The 19,219-nt window shown below is 42.5% G+C and overlaps 2 protein-coding genes across 3 annotated transcripts in view; one reads left to right on the top strand and one right to left on the bottom strand.

The window, feature by feature from the left end:
* Window positions 1-85: 85 nt before the first annotated feature.
* On the bottom strand, window positions 86-8,156 carry rab6a (RAB6A, member RAS oncogene family). 2 transcript variants are annotated; one of them, XM_070844195.1, is made up of 8 exons: window positions 7,811-8,156; window positions 5,383-5,441; window positions 5,234-5,287; window positions 4,500-4,605; window positions 4,131-4,242; window positions 3,105-3,198; window positions 2,350-2,416; window positions 86-1,614 (listed from the first exon to the last, which is right to left on the bottom strand). In XM_070844195.1, the coding sequence occupies exons 1-8, from the start codon at window positions 7,878-7,880 to the stop codon at window positions 1,550-1,552; spliced, it is 627 nt and encodes a 208-aa protein (XP_070700296.1). In that variant the 5' UTR covers window positions 7,881-8,156; the 3' UTR covers window positions 86-1,549. The 2 variants fall into 2 exon arrangements, with proteins under 2 accessions (XP_070700296.1, XP_070700297.1); XM_070844196.1 differs by lacking the exon at window positions 3,105-3,198 and adding an exon at window positions 3,629-3,722.
* Window positions 8,157-12,836: 4,680 nt separating this feature from the next.
* LOC139213353 (gap junction delta-2 protein-like) overlaps window positions 12,837-19,219 on the top strand; it is a 34,024-nt gene continuing 27,641 nt past the window's right edge. The window contains exon 1 of the mRNA XM_070844031.1: window positions 12,837-12,862. Coding sequence (XP_070700132.1) covers window positions 12,852-12,862 — 11 coding nt within the window. The 5' untranslated portion in view covers window positions 12,837-12,851. The remainder of the gene's footprint in view (window positions 12,863-19,219) is intronic.

The following is a 19,219-nucleotide window of genomic DNA, read 5'->3' on the forward strand; positions in this document are numbered from 1 at the left end:
GATTTATAATTCAGATGTTAAAAAATACCAAGCCAGTCAGTGAAAACCTTACAGCTGTCAGTAAGAAACTGATGAATTCCAGCAGTGGTGGCGAGTGTATTTTTATTCTTTCATTTAAAACCATTCCAGACAGAAACGTAAAGGACTACTATGCTATACAAAATCAGACTCTCCTCGATAAGTTCACACAAAAATTGCACGGTATTAACAGTACGATCAAATTGCCATTTAGAGCTGGTAGAGGAAGCAGCAGACACGCTCTACTGATTCTGTTAAAGGTGGTCCAGATGGATGCATATCTTATTAGCGATTCAGGACTCATACCAAAAGTGAAGATATTAACAGCCATTAAAAAAAGAAACATGAATCCAATAGAAATAAATATTACAAGTCATTGTGGATTAAATATACATGTAGAATAATCACTAACAAAAAAAATCAATGCCAAAAGATAAAAACAAGCAAAAGAAAACAAACTCTTGACAGTTTTTGTAAAACATCATACCAAACTAGATAAACCCAAAGTCAAGGAAGCCCTCTACAATTAAACTCCAACAGGCAGAATACCTCCATATCTAATGTTTATGGTGGGTTTTTACGACTAGGACTTTTATTATATGAGAAAAGCCTCCTCAAACACTATCATCAAAGAAATAGTTTTAATCTATGATAGCTGTAGTCTTTAGAAAAAAAAAATCAAACATCTATCCAAATAAAAAGGAAAATTGAAATAGAAAATGAAAACTAAGATAAAAAATAGTCCATAATCAGGACACCAGTGTGGGAAGAGAGGAAGGACGGTAATGTGGATGGCGTGATCGTGTCTCTTGTAGTAGGTGTCATGTGTTTATGTTGGTCTCAGACCATGAGGTGATATATGTGTGTGTGTGTGTGTGTGTGTATTGACTTGGCTGCCATGTCCACTCTCAGCTGCTTTGTGGGTGTACAGTAGACGTGTCGATACTGAGATGTCCCCAAATCATTTACTTTGCAACCTTCTTTCACACATTATTCCAGACTGTTTAAAAAAATTAACAGTTTGCTGATAACACAATGCATGAATGAATCTTTGCCAATCACCTGCAACAGCACAAATGATGTTAACTGACAAAATGCACAATACATCCACTTTGTGCTTATTAAGCTTGAAGCAATAGTTAACTTTTGTAAAGAATATTCACACTCTTAAACACATGCCTTAATGTGATGTCTTAAACACACATTTTCTTTCTTTCCGTTTGGTTCAAAGTCATCTTCACACACACAGAGCACAGCAAAGAAGGCTGAGCTCCAGCTGCGAATACTGTTTCAACGTATGGGTGTTACAGTGCAAATATTCAATTGAAGGGATTTATGAGTTTCAGAGCATCCAGATGAGAGAGCAGGTTTCCACAATGGCAAAGATAACGGACGTAGTGTTCTTTTTTTTTTTTTTAGGCAGGGGAACGGAGGACAGTGCAGTGAAGGGTACAGATACAGAAAAAATAAAACACAACTGGGTTCCAGGAAAAAAACAGTAAGAATCATTTAGCAATGACTTAGGCTGACATTAGCAGGAACAGCCTCCCTCACTGGCAGGTAACTCTGGTGGCTTCTCCAGTTTAATGTCAATCACTGAAGGAGGAGTTAAGAAACATCGCAGAGCTGGACATGAGAAAGTTTTGTACATATGTAGAAAATAGTTTCACATTAGTTTTATTTATCTTTATTAGCTAACATTAGGGCAGGGTATCATTAATAAAACCCTATTTTTTGATTTAACAAAACACAAGCTACTATACAAGAACTTTGCTGAAATAAAACATTCTTAAATTTGCCAAATTTTGATTTTAATCATCAAGTAAATAAGGTTACTTTTCAACCTTTTTGCTCTCTAGCTCTACATATCAACCATTTCAACAGAATGGAGTATCAAAAACATTTGAACATACTGATTAATCAGTATGGTTATGGTTAGTATGGAGTGGGAGGTAACTTATGTTGCAGGATACATTTCAGAATGGATGTTTGGTTTGCCATAGTAATGACTTAAAGCACAATCTGACTGCTGTGAATCCAGGCTGACTGCAGCTTAGAGGTGTTGAATATTTGATACTCAAAAGAATATATTTCTTTAAGGTTATACTCAGTAAAATGGTGGGTGAGCTGGAGCACAATATGTGCCCTCACTGATAAAATAGATCTAAAGGGACACATGGGTTGAACAACAATAGCTAGCTGTCACAGCGCTGCACTAGACTTTCGCTCTGGCTGGGACTGTCCATTTGACACGAAATAAAAGAGCGAGGTGACCTCCTGACTCTCTTCTGTCAAGTCTGACACGGACACTGACGTGAACAAAAAGGATACTGTCCTCTCTGCTCTTGTCCTGTGTGGTATCCATGCCAGGGAGGGCGGCTGCCACACGACGGAAAAGCTGGAGGGAGAGAGAACCAGATGTATTCTGTCAGACAAGGCGATATACTCAGAGCAAGACAAAAAAAGATAAGATCAAAATCAAGACAGCGTGCTCTGTAAATGGCCATAACATGATTTAGCATAAGGTTCACTTGAAGCTCGCACAGAGGAAGACACCCACCAGAGCTTTTCCAAATTTGATTTGAATTTAGCAGCATGTGTTTGAGCTACTGCGAGGCCATATTCCTGCACTGCAGAAGTGGCTTGAAAAGAGGCTGAGACCTTCCATTGATAGAGCTTGGAACATTTGAAGTGATTGATGGATTCAAATGAATTTTAAAAGGGGAGACTGTTGAATGTGTGATGATGCTCAGCACGCCCGCCCGCCCACCGCACCCCCCACTAAACGGCGTAACATAGAAGTACACTTGATACACATGCAGATTTCACAGCAGCTGTGCTACTCAGTGTAATGAGGAGTAATGGCTTTCAAACCCCGACCCACCTCTGGGACTGTATGATCAAAGGTTGGCCAATTACTTCCAGCAGGTGGGAAAGAGCTTAAAACACACACTCATATTCGACCAGAGGAAGCTGATGTGTAAAGCACAGCTTTATGCACGCATGCGTGTGTGAAATAAAGGCAAATTAAAAGAGAGCATGAGCACTATTTACACGCACACACAAAAAAGGTGCACACGCTCTACCTGTTTCACATTGTAGCCTGTCTTTGCACTTGTTTCAATAAACAGAACATTCATCTCTTTCGCTCTCTGTTCTCCCTCCTCTGTGGTTATCTGTCTGCAATCGGCCACGTGTCAGCACGCACAACACACAAAACATCCACGGGGACACGCACATATCGCCACAGACAACGACAAAAAGACAAAGGGAAAAAAATACAGCATGATTATGTTGAAGGGGAATTAACAAGTCGTGCCCCTTCCTGCTGCTACTGCCACCTTCACTCCAGACCACAAGTCGTCCAGTGGAACTTTGGGCTGTTCATTGTGTTCACTGAGCTCCACAACCGGGACACAAATTAATTTGGACACAAAATGAACAATGACCAGGTGGTAAATTTACAAAATGTCTATTTCAGGAGGTGTAAATGAATCCAAACAACTCTCCATACCTCTGCCTACTGATTCTGGCAGGACCTTTGGGGGGTGGAGCCCAGGCAGCAGCACCCGCAGCAGGACTACAGAGCACGACTCACACACACTCTTACCTGCTTTACGTTGTAGCCCGCTTTCGCACTAGTCTCAATAAACATTACATTTAGTTCTTTGGCTTTCCGCTCACCCTCTTCAATAGATACTTGCCTGTGGTAGATAAGGGAGTTAAGAGATGCACAGCAAGAGACATTGCACAACTTCCCTGATTAAAAAGGTGGATAAAGTGGATCACACAGTAGACATCTACAGATTAAACTCTATCAAACAACACAGCTGACAGCTATCAATTTATTTATGAGATTGATCTGTTGAAGATTAAAAAAATCATTATCTCCAAATAATGTGGGCTGAAACAAAGAGAGATCAGGCATAAGTCAATCACAGCTTTGACATCCACAAAAGGCAGAGGTAACTTGCTCTGATCTGATGCTGCTCAGAGAGGACTGAGGAACTCAGTATTGACAGGCCAGCAGCAACAATCAATGACTTCATTAGTATGCTCGTAAAGGAGGGAGCCCGCTTACACAGAGGCAGGAGGAGAGAAGAACAGATTACCTTTTGTCTGCGAGGTCTGTCTTGTTTCCCACCAACATGATAATGACATCACTTCCTCTCTCCGTTCTCACATCGTCAATCCATTTTGTTGTTTGCTGGAAGGAGTTGACGTCTGAAAGAGAGATGAGGGAGAAAAAGTAAGCAGAGCATCAGTATTCCGGTGAGGAAATTGCCTCAGCTGTGAAAACGGGGGAGTTTGTGACAGGAAGACAATCGGGAAGTAGAACTACAAGTCGTGCACATCTTGACCAAGTCTGATGTTTACATTTGGAATCATAGGATATTAAAAATGAAAAAGAAAGGAGCGTTTGCATCACATTGTGCATTTAGAAGTATCTGAGGCTATGAGTGCTCAGGTGATCCACCTACTTGTGATGTCGTACACTACGACAGCAGCAGCAGAGTCTCTGATGTAACTTGGGATGAGGCTACGAAATCGCTCTTGCCCCGCCGTGTCCCACAACTGCAACCTGATCTGAGGGGCAGGAAGGGGAAGGGGATGGGGGGAGAAATAAAAGAGAAACAGAGAAAAAAAACAAAAAACAGAAGGGATGAAAATAAAACAAGAAAAAAATAACGAGGTCAGAAATGAGGTAAGTTATGGCGACAAAAAGCAAATTGAACGAAAACTAAATAAAGTCAGACAAATGGGAAAAGACAGAGAGCGGACAGAGAGAGCGTAGTGCATGCAGGTAGTGAAAGACCACCAGAGAGAGCAAGCTGTCTGGGCCTGGGGGGAAAGAAATAAACAATCACCCTTCACTTGTCATGAACCCTCCTCTCTTGATCAAGTAAGGTGTTTAATTTCAAAACAGGAATGAAGAGAACAGATGGAGGGGTAGGAAGGAGAGGAAGAAAACTCATGTTGAGGGGAGAAACAAAGAGCGGGAGGACGATCCAGGGGGTACGGCGTCGAGCTCGCACTTAGAAGGCAACACAAAAAAGAACATCACATTTTTTTACTGACACAATTTATGTCAGATCCTCTTGATATCACCTACACCTACTTAAAGTCACAAAGAGAATTACCCCCAATGTGGACAAAGACAACAACAACCAACAATCAAGGATCAAACGATAGTAGTCAAAGAAATCAAACTTACTGTTCTGTCTTCAAGGTACATGGTTTTCGACAGGAAATCTATTCCTATTGTGGCCTGAAAATGGGCGACAGGTGGATAAATTTGAATCACCTTCTTCTATCTATTAACATTTGATCATCAGTGATGATTAAATCAGGTGTTTATCTCACTTGGTAAGTGTTGTCGAAGCTGTCGTACATGAACCTGGTGATCAGCGAAGTCTTTCCCACTGAAAAACAAACAGAAACATTAAAGTACTGTAAGTGCAATCATCACATTTTCAATTCAGTTTTGGATGTTTATCAGTTCAAAATGTCCAAATGAATGTGGGGCTATCACAAGTGGGGCTGCCACTAATGATTAATAATTGATTCAGCTGTCCATTCTGTGCTAGATCTATTACACTTTTTTTCCCCCCAATTTCGGAAGTAGTGAAAAATGTCTTTTAAAATTTGTCAGAGTCAAAAGTGATGTCTTCAGTTGCTTTATTTATATCAAACTCAGTAAAGCAGCATTCTCATGTAGAAACGCTGGAGCGAGTGGCCCTTACATGCCTTTAACAAGGCCTGTTTGACTCTCTCCTCGTGTCGTCTCCTCCTGTCACATTTAAAAGTCTCTGACATGGTGTGTGTTTACCACACTGCTAACATTATTCAAGATATACAGAGTTGAAGATAAGAAGTGACACAAAGTGCCAACATCAAAGTTATGATCCACACATGAAGAATCTTTATAACGAACTGAAGCTCCTCGTGCAACTCCTACTATTACAGGGTGTGCTGAACAATCATTTGCAGTGTCTGATGAGATGTTGGAGGTTTGAGGAATGCTGAGAGACAAGCAGGGTTGGGAACCAGGTCCCCCATTTGTTATTGCCTTGCTGTGTCGGGCCCTGAATTGACCAAATTATATGATTTTTGGTGCTATATAGCTATACTGAAAAACTATGATGTAATTTACCACACTCTTCCACATTCTCTAAACAAAGCAACTGCAAAACAGTTGCATTGTTTATTTGTTCAAAATTCTTTGTTTATTCTTCACAAATTTCTTTCAACCCTGCAAATATTTACCGGTAAAACATCATGTTCAGCGCAACACTACAGAGAGAGGCAGTCACACGGCTGCTTTAAGTACCTGCACAGTGCCCCCCGGTCTCTGACTGTTTCGTTGAGCTCGAGTTACGTTATCAGTTACACTGTGCATCAAGTAATGATGACATGGCCGAAGCAAACATTGCTGTTTACAATTTTACAAGGAGCCACAGCTGATCACAGACTGTCTGACAAACACACAGTCTGCCCGACTTATTTTGATGGAGTCTCATATTACAGGACACAACATCAGTAGAAAAATAAGGAGAAACCATCACCTTTTCTACACGAATCTACTCTGTTTCTAAACTACGACAGTACCGATCGGATGAGATACTGATACTGAACTTATTAAGTAGATCAGTTATTGGCAAACATGATAAATCCACAGTAGAATTTCTTTGCTAATGGAAAAAAAATTAATATTTAATTAATTGAGTCACAGCGAGCCAACAACTGTTTATAGCACCACTGCAGTGCCTGGGTGAAAACAGTGCTAGTATCACATTAGTGCTTGGTAGCAACAAATAATTTAAGTTGAGGTATTGGAATCAGTATTGGGAGAGAAAAAGCTGCGTTGGTGAACCGGAAAGCCCTGAGTTTAGCTTACACTTTGTGCTTTGTGTTGGCAAGTAAAACACACACACAGTGTGGGAACACTGGAAAGGCACGGAAGTATTTTCCTGGCCTACATAATGCACAGCCCCACACCTTCACCTTGGAAAACAGGTACATGATTGTTAGTATAGATCTATAGTGGACAGCCTCCCTGCCTCCCTCTCTCTCTCTCTCTCTCTCTCTCTCTCTTCCAGTACAATCACACCCTGTGTTCACTTTGGCTGGAAAAGGGGGAAATGAGTAGGAAGAGTGAAGGAATGCTACTGGGCAGGTTTGGTAATTGTGATGGACCACCTCCCCGCAGTGCCCCAGGGCAGACCTCCTGATCTGACTGTGTAATCACTGTCATGTTTTTAGTGGACTTTGACTGAGATTTGTGGCATGAACACAACAGCGAATACACGTCGTCACTTGTAGTGTATTTAGCCTGAAACTGCAGCCTCAACTAAGAAAGTAATGCTAAGACGAAATACAGCTGCTATTATTGTAAAGAAATCAGTCCCAGCTGAACGTGCTGTGTAAACCACCCTGTTTCACCACTAAAACAACACTTGTAACTTTCTACTAGCAAGCTATCACAACTCGCCACGCAAGTTAGCTAACAGGCACATAAGTCACCGTCCACAGACATGATTTACACAACAGGAAGAAAATTGGCTGCATTTCCATGAAGCCAGCGTGGACAGGCGATTAGTAACAAGTCAGGGTGTCGCAATGAAATCACTGAGTCAAGTTTAAGTTAGCGTTATGCAGCTAATGCTAGCGAGCTAACTGGTTCACGTTAATCACCCGACCAATCCACAAACTCTACTGTTAGCTACGTCTCCTGCAGAGCATAATTCACATTAAACATCCGACCAAACTCCAACCTTAGTGTCAGACTTACCACTCTGTTCCCCGAGAAAGACCAATTTAAATTTCCTTAGAGGGTTTCCGAAGTCTCCGGCCGCAGACATGACTGTATGAAACAAGCCCTGGCGTTACTTTTCAGGAGCTTCCCAGCTAGCCGGCTAATGCTAGCTAACGTTATCCAGCTGTTGTCAGACACCAAAGTTCCGTTAACGGTGACGTTTTACCGGTTTGCCAACACTGTACACAGGCCACCTGGCGAGGTTTGCCTCTCCTCTCACTCCTTTGAGCTCCCACGCACTTTTTGCTTACTCACTAACTACTGCGGCCAACTTAGCATCGCTGTCAGTTCCCTGACATGTCGAGACCACTGCGAGCTAGCCTCCCTGGGCTTCTCTTCTTCTTCGGTCATGGTGTTAGCCATGTTGTCATGCTGCCCCCTACGGGTGGAGGAAAAAACACACACAGTGATAAAAAGGTGTAGCCCCGTGGGGGATCAAAGCACTGTGGACTTTAACACGATTAAACACCGTTTGAATTATCATACATAGCCTTTGTTATAAACAAAACAGAATATTAAAGGATTTAAACAAAGAGAAGCAGCCTGTGATTGAAGCATGCTGTGTCTTCAAATGGCCAGAAGAGGGCGTACTCACCACAGGACCCACTAAAAGTAATGATCCTCTCAATCAGCTGTTCAGAGGAGCCTGATGGTGGCCTGTACTGATAGTGAAATTACATGCTGACATGTGTAAATATCATTTTTTACTGAATCAGTATTCAACAAGAAAAACAGTCCATTGATACATGGACTTTAAACTGAGCTACTTTATATACCTGCCATTCTTATCTCTATCTATCTATCTATCTATCTATCTATCTATCTATCTATCTATCTATCTATCTATCTATCTATCTATCTATCTATCTATCTATCTATCTATCTATCTATCTATCTAAAGTTTTGACACATCCCCTCTTGGTGTTGAAAGACTGCAACTTCCTTTAGATGAGGGCAGCCTTTTTTTTTTGGAGACATTACTGCAATGTGCTTCTGTGCAGTCTTATGATTTAATGTTTATGCCAGTTTTTGCTGGCAGCCTTGCAACATCAAGCCGACTGGCATAATTATCTTTGTGAACAAAATGAAATCACAGTTGTGGGTAGCAGTATGTAGGTGTGAAAGTGGAAGTCTAACTTGTTAGGTCTATTATGTCAGACGCTTTCTAAAATTTGTACCATGCTGTAATGTTTACAGGACCCACTGTTGCTCTCATGCAATTGCTCTTGACTTCCAGCTCACCGGACAGCTGCTGTACAGAAGGTTGAAGCCCTGTGGCAACATACAAGGTGACTTCACTCTCTTCCACTTACAACGGTACATCAGAAAAATGTACTAATGTACATTAAATGTACATTAATCTGGTCAAAGTGATTTAATCGTCTGTTGCATTCTGATAAACCTGCCTCAGTCTATATTGGGAAGTGGTGATGAATGGATTAAAGTTAGAATTAATGGGTTTCCTAATATTTTCCATACTTGTTATACTTAATATCTTGTCTTGCTGAAGTAGTGACAAACCTGGGGTCTGCTCTTTCTACCTGCAAGAATTTGAATATTAAACCACGATTCTTTATAATCATGCTAACATTTATTAATAATCACCACTGATTTCCATATTTTATCCAGTGCCCTTATTGTGAAGATAATTTTGCTCTTACATAACTCTCTCATTTTACATTACATGGGCTTAAATATTGATTATCCCTGCAGGATATGTACAGTGCATAGGGGCATATATGGGGTATATTTACATGGGCATCTTTATGAGATCAAACATGAGCTCAATCTGAAGAGAATTTTGTTTATATTCTAAAATGTCAGATCCCTACAGAATGTACTGCAATCATGCCATATTTTACAGTTGCAGCTCTCTTAGGAGTGATAGAAGCACACATTTAGGCTTGGGATCCTCAGTATTGCACTAATATGAATTGTGTTATCGTTGATGTAAATATGTATGACGATGCATAACAAGTGTGTGAATACAGTATGTGTGTTTATGCATGCTTGAACTGGCTGTTCTGGGTCACTGAAGACACACCTGCGCCTCTCTCTCTCTCACTCATGTGCCATCCAGCTCTGAACTCTCCTCTCGGAGCACCGACCGGCTGATGCCAGCACTTCAGCTGCTCTGTTTGCGACCCAAGCATCACCAAACTAGAGCCATCGCACTCCGCTGCCCGCCCCCCCTACCTGCTCCCATCAACAGCACTCATGCACCATATGTCCTTGGTAAGGGAAAGACCCTAAGTCCCACCGCTGACGATGCTGAACTAACAAAATCCTCTTTCACTCTCTGTCTCCCCCACCCACTCGTTCTCTCTTGCTCACACACACACACACACACACACACACACACACACACACACACACAGAAGGATTTTGCATGTGTGCATGCACGTGCACAACAAGATAGATCGATTACTAATGAGGTTGTAGAGGTTGTTGTGTAAGGGGCTGTGATTGGGAATTTGCTCACCTCGCTGCTCTTTGTTCTCAGACACACAACAGTACAAGGATCTGAGGATGAGGTTAAGGTGGTATCAAATTTTCCAAAGTATCCCAAAGGCACGCACCTTATTCTGCAACAAATAAACTGACAACGAGCAAAGCATGTCATCCAAAATCAAAGAAGCGTAACTAAAGGAAAGCGCAGCGCAAATGAATTGAAGTTGTCACCTCAAGCCATGACTTCATCCTGTTGTGCTGGTCTCATGTAATGCCACTGCATCATTTACTTCTGCATAACTTGACTCGGTCTTCCAGATGGGAAAACCTTGCAGTGACTCACATCTTGGGAAATAAAATTTGTGTGGTTCTTTATTCTCTGTTGTGTGTATTCTCTCTTAAGATGAACACACACACACACGCCTTTCTGTACTGTATGTGTGTGTGTGCATGTTAATAACGTGCCATACATCTGCCTGAATCTGTGTGTGTAATGGAGGGAGACCATCCCATTTCCACACCGCCTTAATATAAATCTAATGAATGCAGCGTTCAATGTCACAGCAAAGTACAATACAGCGCTCATCTCTCCTGAGAGTGGGGAGAGGGAGAGCATAGGGGCTGGAAAGGAGGAGGGGGGAAATGGACAGATTGAGGAACAGAAAAAGAAGATGAGGAGAGGAAATTGAGAAAGGGCGTGAGGGTTGGGTCAGGGTAGGATAGGTGGGTTGTCATCTCTAATACAGTCAGATGGAGAAAAGGAGGAGATAGATGGGGGATGGGGTGGAGCAGAGCCACAATTCTCCTGTAATCCTCCTCCTGGAAGCATGGGCTAGATGATGTGTGACAGAGGGTGAGAAAAGAGAGGAAGAGAGCATTTGAGGAGTACGGGAAACACCGCCGAGCATCCGGACTGGAACAAAGGATTGCAGTGAAGACAGGGCAGAAGGCGCGGTTAGATCACAAATCCCTTTTTTCTGTGCAACATCAGGCAGGAACAGACACAGCAGTACGGTGGGAGGCATTCTTGCAAGCATAAGTGAAGCAGAGATCAGGGTAGCAATCCAAGCACATTTACCAGAGGACGGAGGGAGGGAAGGAGGGAGGAGATAGAGCAGATCTATGAGAGAAGGAGGGGGGGGGGGGTGTTGCATGCTCACAGAGTGTGACAGAGATAGAGCGCTTCCATGAGCGAGAAAGAGACACAGAGGCAGAGAGGGAGAGCACAAAGCAGAGATGGGGACCGAGCGCTGAGACAGAGGTAGTTTGCAAGACTGAGATCTGCACACAAACGTGAGCAAAGGAGGGGAAGGAGGAAGAGAGTGAAGGTTGAAGGAGAGCAGGAGGAGGGGGAGAGGGGGATGCAAGATGATGGAGCCCAGAAATAGGTTTCACAGGACAGCTTTTCATCCCTGCTCTCTGCGGCAGACATGACTCTGGGCACTGGACTGTGCTGAAATTAGCCAGGGGGACAACACAGGACAGCAGGTCTGCAGCGGACTGCCTTGGTTCAGCCTCACTGGATGCAGCAAGGCAGCTGATTTATTACTGAGGGGCTGGGTGGCAGCGTGTTTGTGTGCACGGATCTGAGTGTGTGTGTGTATGCAGGTTTTTATGGGTCCTTGTAGCGCTCGGAGCTGTGGGAGCGACCATTCCTCCAGTCATAAAATGACATTCAGCAGGCAGGAGCTTTGTGTGCTGGTGTGGATCTGCAGTCCTCTCTAGGAAGTGGAAGAGTGGGATTCAGAGCTGTCATCGAGTGCAGGAGTGTGTGTTTACAGTGCTGTCCGCTGAGGTGAGCCAAGGAGGATCAGCTATATGCCGTGTGTGTGTGTGTGTGTGTGTATAGGTTAGAGTAGCAAGGGTGCAGCAAAGGCAAAGATCCTACACAATGCAAGGACGAGCGCAGAGCAGCACTGATGGCAGGCAGTGCAGGTAAAGTACAAGGAGTGCCCTGGGGGTAGGGTGGAGGACGAAGGCAGGGAGAGAGGAGGAAGAGGAGGAAAGAGCAAGGGGACGGAGAGTGGCAAGTGGAAAAGAGAGGGTGATCATGGCTGTCATACTCTGAGCTATAGCATATGCTGTAGCGCAGAACAGAGTGGTGCGGCAGGGGGAGGACAAGCATCACCGCACAGGGGAGGGGGAGAGGGGGAGAGACTGAGATAGAGAGAGAGAGAGAGAGAAAGAGGAGGGGGAGGCAATCAGCTCAGCACCTCTCCTCCACCAGGAGGAGAAGAACAGCGGGACAGGCCCAGGAGAAGACACTCACACTCACACACACACATAGTCAAAGACGGACTGACGAGCATCCAGGTCAACGTGTAGAGGTCAAAAGGGAGCTGGTGCGGGACGGGGGCTGGGTGTACCCCCGCTGGCCGGCTGGTCCACAAGATTGCAGGCCGGTCCTGTGAAGAAGAAGAAGAAGAAGGAGCAGTCCGCCGGAGAAAGAGGGGTCGTCCCCGCCAAGTCCTGTTTCTTCTGCCAGTTCTGCCACCTTTCCATCACCATGGGAGAATGGACCATTTTGGAGAGGCTGCTGGAGGCAGCTGTCCAGCAGCACTCTACCATGATTGGAAGGTAAGACTGATCGATTTTGTGAGTAAAGGTTTTATTTTTTGGTTTTGTGTCTGTGTTTTTGTTTATGCTGATGAGCTGGGCGTTCTCGTGTACACTGTTATTCTGTTTGTATCACTTGAAGGCATCCCAACAGAAATCCCCCTCTTCAGGCTTGTCCCAGTGCTCTCCTCTGTTCTACAGTCCTCCACAGTCATCACTGCCTACCCCGTCCTTTCCTCCTCCCTGCTCTCCTCACCCTTATCCTCCACACTCATCATTAGTTAAGGGATAAACTAATTGCACATAATCAATAGGAGGCTTTACTGGGCATTACGGTTAATTCAGAGAGGTTCCTGTGTTGATACTACCTAATAGCCTAGCCATTGATAGATAACGCTTGATGCTGTTGGCCACAGACCAATAGGACAGAAGGAGGGGAGTGGGAGTGAGAGGAGAGCAGAGGTGCGGAAGATGAAAGGATGGTGAGCAAGCAGGTGTGGACGGTAGAATCAAAGGGGGAATAAATGGCTCGGAACTCTGTGTGAACTTGGGACAGACAATGAAAAAACACCAAGTTCATTCAGTTTGTTCTTATCTGCAGACACTTATTTGCATCACAGTGAAAGAGTCTGATTAGATTATTTTTCCTGTTCTGTGTGAGAATGGTTCGTGGTGGAGGGTTGAACAGATGAGCTTTTAGTTTGATTAGCAGTGGAGACATGCCATGGAGACATGCTGTAAAATCTGTGTGAAAAACGTGCCCCACATCATCTCTGTGTGATTAATTAAATGCAAAAGTGTAATTTTCCACCCATTAAACACAATCCAAATGTCACGCTGGGATCCTCATTTGGAAAAGTGAAGAATCAACGTCCTGGATGTATAGATCAGAAAAAAAGCAAAGCCATAAAGACAATGAATTTGACCACACTGCTGTGCTCATTAACCCAGACCCCAGGTAGTCCCTGTATGTGTGTGTGTGTGTGTGTGTGTGTGTGTGTGTGTGTGTGTGTGTGTGTGTGTCATTCTCAGTGCGTTAGTTAAAGGGGTAAAAACTGGCCCGTTCCTTTACTGACTACACTATGCCCTGTGTGCACAAAACCATAAGGCTATATTCTTTAAAATCAGCGCCACTGTAACCTTCTCAGAGCGACAGAGATGATGTGAGCCGCATTAAACCAAAACTTCTGTTGATCCGGGATCTGAAACCATGTGTGACGGAGATTTTCCTTCCAACCAGACACTACACCAAGTCATTTCAGTGAGTTCTTCCTCTGTGGTTGAAAGTGCCTTAATCAATGAAATCACCTGGTCTAGTCCCCAGATGGAATGAAAACCTGCATATAGAAGAGCATGTTGACTTCATTTAAAGATGCATTAAGCAATATTTTGCACCATTTAATTATATATGACTCCCACCCTCTGCTTATGGGATTGGTAGTACACTATTGCCGGTACCACGGAGAATCAACATCTCACTTTAAAGCTCTACACAGCTTTCAGCCATTTTCAGCTCATTGTTTTGGTTTGGCAACGAAACCAAAACAATGTCGGCTCGTGTATGACCGTGGGCAGCTGCTCCCAACACAGAAGCTAAATCAAGCTAACTATATGCTAGCTGCCCGGCGCGAAATGGCAAAGAGCCGAAGTAACTGGTGAAGAAACGTGAACATTTAGCAAGCCAAAAAGAGACAGATATTTGAGCTGGAGGACCAAGCAAGGGCTAAACGCCAGTGAATATTGGAATTACATTCAACAGGTGGCCAGAAAAAGGAGACCAAAGGGATGTCCGTGTTGCTCTGTTTCTGCTGGATATGTAAGTAGGCAACTGTTTGCTAACATGTTAGCCATAACAACTTCATAAGCTAATTGCTAACTGTTGTGAACTTGTTCTGGAGTCTTTCCGCCCCCTAGTGGTCAAAATTACTTAATGCAGCTTTAAAATCCAGTCCTGGCAGCTGAATCAGTAACACCCTGTGTGCATAGGGTTCAAAGAATGCTGGAAATTAATCTTTGGATGATTCAACGATTGTAAGCCACCTACAGTTTTTCAGAGGCACAGAAGCAACTCTCAATTTGTCTGCTACCTCTTTCAGGAGTCATAATGAGTACTCTGGTGATTTAAGGGCTTCCTTTTACATGCTTTATTTGAGCTATTTGTTGATCATGCACGTCACTGGTTGAACATTAAAAATGGTTCCCTCAATACCTAAAATACATTGAGTAAAATGAGCAGTCCTTTCTCTGGCTTAATTTAGAATAGTTCTGTATGCACCAGTTCTTGTTTTTCCGATGATAGAATCTAATAGATTAACTACCCGCTGTGTCAAATCTTCCCAACATGACATGACATTAGAGTTAAATGATAAAATGAACCAGTAAATTTCCTCATACAGTGAGTAGTTCGTGTGATGACTGCAGGACACCAGCTATGTGCTACTGTGGTGAATACAGTGAAATGCTCTGTAAATGATCCCTCTGTGTTTTGGCTTCCCCCAGACTGTGTTTGTCCTACAAGGCTCTCTAGTCGACCCTAGGGCATTAGCTGTAACATTAGTTGCTTTCCAATGAGGTTCCCTCCTTCTACTCTGCTTGTCTATGCTATTCCAGCCAAGAAACATTGTCTTTGAAATCACTTTGTAAAGCATTTTGTGAGTATTTAAGGCTGTAGAGCCCACACTTGTTTGCAGGATATCTAAAAAAAAATTAATAATTGGGCCATTCTTATGCAGGCTGATGGACAGGGAGACCTTGGGTTAGGGTGGACCAATTTATCATCTATTTAGTGGTGGTCTTGATATTGGCTTTTTACCCTGTAAACAGGCATTTTTTTGACATTCTTAGACAATCTTAGCAAAAACGCAAAAACTACTAAAGATGAAGACTTGAGTCCTAATCCTAAGCATGTGTCTGCATGGTCAGGAAATCCATGACACTTAACATTTAAATAATAAGATTGATGTTTTTGGATGTACCAGCAAGTTGGAGAATTGTTCACCACTGGCACAGTTTTGTGCTGTAAAGATGCCTCCTAGATTGTTAATGAGCAACTCCACACCAAATTATGTATGGAGTCAAAATTGTTGCACTGACCTCTATGGGTTGAAAGGTTCAAGTCTGTTGCACCACTGACCATGCCCAACAACACAGTTGGGTGTGGTCAGATGCAGTCTGTTGCACTTCTGAACACAACCAACTGTGATGTAGCATTGCACTGATGTGCATTGTGAAGTCCTTCACTTCACAGGGTGTGGCCGGAGCATGCAGCAACTGCTAGATGGCATCACATGTAGGATGCTCAGCCTGTGTACAGTTTCTTTGTCAGAGTTTGCATGTGTGCGCTTGCAGTTTAAACGATGCCGTTCCAAAGTACAGAGCAGTGATGTCTCCCCATGGCTGAAAAGTCTCCCCTGCATCAAAACTTTGGAACATGGTTGCATGTCAGTCATCTGTTTGAGTTCCAACCCTCTCTCTTGTACTGTGAGGATGAAGTTCCATGATGAAACACTGTCAGATAACATTGTCAGATGTCTAGACTGTCTAATCCAGCTACAATTAAGATGTATCTTAATTGTAGGGTTTAAGCTAACCTATGCCCTGGCATAGGATAGATAATTAGCCTAGGCAGACATAACAGTGTTAAAAATAGAAATGGACCAACTCTACGCAGTGGCATAGGTTAGCTTAATTATGGTCTTTGAAAGAGACAGACAAACTGAGAGTTGCTTCTGTGCCTCTGACTAACCACAAGTGGCTTGCATATTATGACTCATTCAAAGATTAATCTTTTGTATTGTGATTTCCATATGCCTGATGTCTAACTGGGCATTGTAGAATGTGTGCATGGATAAACAATGACTGTAATCATGATTACATAGTGAAAGAAATCATTGTCAAGGCTGCATTAACTTCATTGTGTTACCCAAAATAAATTTACTGTATATTCACAGATGTAATGACACTGGGGCTTTCAGCAGTAGATAACTCACAGTTCAGTATGGCCTGCAAAGTGCCTCAGCGTATCACGCGCAGTGTGTTAATTAAGGAAATTAATTAAGTTTCTGCTCTTGATGTGCAGAGGTAACTTGCTAACAGGTGATGACACAAGCAGGGCCATAGATGTGGCTATGGAGGTACTCAGGCTTTTTCGATCAAAACTTGGACTGGAGTGAACTCGTTCTTGCGTACCTGTTGTATTTGCAGAGACTGTGTGTTGACCAGCCTTCAAAGCAGCTTGTTGCCAACAGCCCACTTCTACATACCCGATTTTTGTCACCAAAAGTAGTAAAATGTTTTTGTGTTGATATGCTGATGATACACTGTTGTGTCTTTGCAAAAGCAGCCTTGATAATGCTTGCAATTCTCTTATACCTCTCTTATATATTCTCTTATATGTATTCTAATTTATACTACAGTACAGTAAATGTTTTTTTTAATTATTAATAATTTTTGTGAAAAATGTTTGCAACTAATATTTAACAGAGATTTTTTGGTGTAGCATTTATCAGTAGAATTATGTCGAAAGTAGAAATATTACATTAGTTATTCACCTATTTTTCCTCTTACCCTCTTTGTTATTCTTTCTTATCAGTCTGGCATTTGAACACCTTGACAATATACATTCTCATGCAAATAAAACATGTTTAATCTAGTGGGACAAACAACTGCCTGTATACTTTGCCAATCTGCCAAAAACAGAGATTTGTCCACAGAACACTGCAAACAACAGAATGTGGAGGGTATTTGTCTAACATCTAGGGCCATCTCATCATGTGTTTTTGCTGGACCAGACCAGGGATACCATTGTTTTTTACCATTGAGATGCTAAATTTCATTTCTTCAAACTTAATTCAGTGATGCACATTTCTAATTAAGGGGAGGAAAGCATTTACACATACCATTTACACAAATAGTATATTACAACATAAGCCACTACATATTTTCTCACATATGGTACTCTAATGCTTTGCAGATCACAGGTGTGCTGTACGTTTGTCTTGTAAAAAAAAAAAAAAGAAAGAAAAAAGACGCAGTCTACCGTGAGGAAGAAGCCTTTAGGTTTGAGTTATACACCTTGCAGGTAGGAAGGAAAAAAGAAAGGAAGTGTGTTGATGCATCTTCTCCTACACTGCAATGCTGTAGTGAGGTCAGTGCCAAAGACAAGTAGAGCGAAAAAAGGAGGCAGAGATAATGGAGGACTGGAGTGATCTAAGAAAGATAAAATAATAAAAGTTGCTGGATAGAAGGATAGAGAGGAGGGGATGTGAGCTGTAAAGGCAGAACAAAGAAAGAGGGTGGAGAAGGACACCGTGGAAGGGAGGAAGTTTTCCCTCTGCAGAGGTTCAATCCTGAGTATTTGTGTCAGAGCTCCTTCCTCTGGAGCTGCTGACTGACCCTGCTGCTGAGGAAACGGTCTCTGCACACACAAACTCAATACGTGTCCTCCGCATTGATGTGGATTTCTAAAAATGCACACGACCTTTGTGTGCAGGTTTTTTTTTTTAATGTAACAGTCTTTTGAATGTGTAGCGTTTGTGAAAGGTGAGGGCGATGCCATCCTGACATTTACATGCAATATTCATCACAGCAAACACAGCAATGCAGGTTTGGCTGAATAAACAGCACCTTTGATAAGAGGCAGAGGCACTTTGTTGTTGAAGCAAATCAACTCATTGTGTATTTTGCATTATATTTCATTTGTTAAATTTAAGCTAAAATAATAGTTATTTTACTCCGGCTTCCTGCGACAATGGTTGGATGGATAATAGTTATTTTAGAGAACAGACGTATGTACTCCATAATAATTTATCCAATTACCTTTTATTCACTGTTTTTTTGCGTAACAGAATGAAACTATATATTATTTAACATCTATTACTCCCCACTTGAGCATCATAAATACTTCATAAAATCTTAAATGTTATGTAGCCCTTGTCACAGGGTGAAACTGATGTCAAGTCATTAAAAATGTATACTGATTTGACCAGCGTTTTAATGTATTGGACAAAGTGGTTTACAAAACACCTTGTTGCTCTGTAGCTATGTTTATACGGTAAAACACAGCACTTGGACAGAATGGACGGTCTTGAAAGGTTTGATAAAACCTATCTACATCTTTGTTTGTTGGCTCTAAAAGCAAAATAGAGATGACAGACTGCCTCTTTGCCCTGAAGTTGTTCATTCCTGCGGTTTTAGTGCACATATTTGTGCTCTCTCTCCATTTTGCTTAAATAGGTCAGGATATCCACAAGAAGGAGGTACCCTACTTTGAGAAGGGCACCCTACTTCTCCCAAAATAATTTGAGACGTAGGAATGCTCCGCTTTAATTGAGGGCATCATCTTCTCGCATAGTGAACATAGTGAGTATATTCATGTAT

The sequence above is a fragment of the Pempheris klunzingeri genome, chromosome 14 (assembly GCF_042242105.1).
Source record: "Pempheris klunzingeri isolate RE-2024b chromosome 14, fPemKlu1.hap1, whole genome shotgun sequence".
Taxonomy (NCBI): domain Eukaryota; kingdom Metazoa; phylum Chordata; class Actinopteri; order Acropomatiformes; family Pempheridae; genus Pempheris; species Pempheris klunzingeri.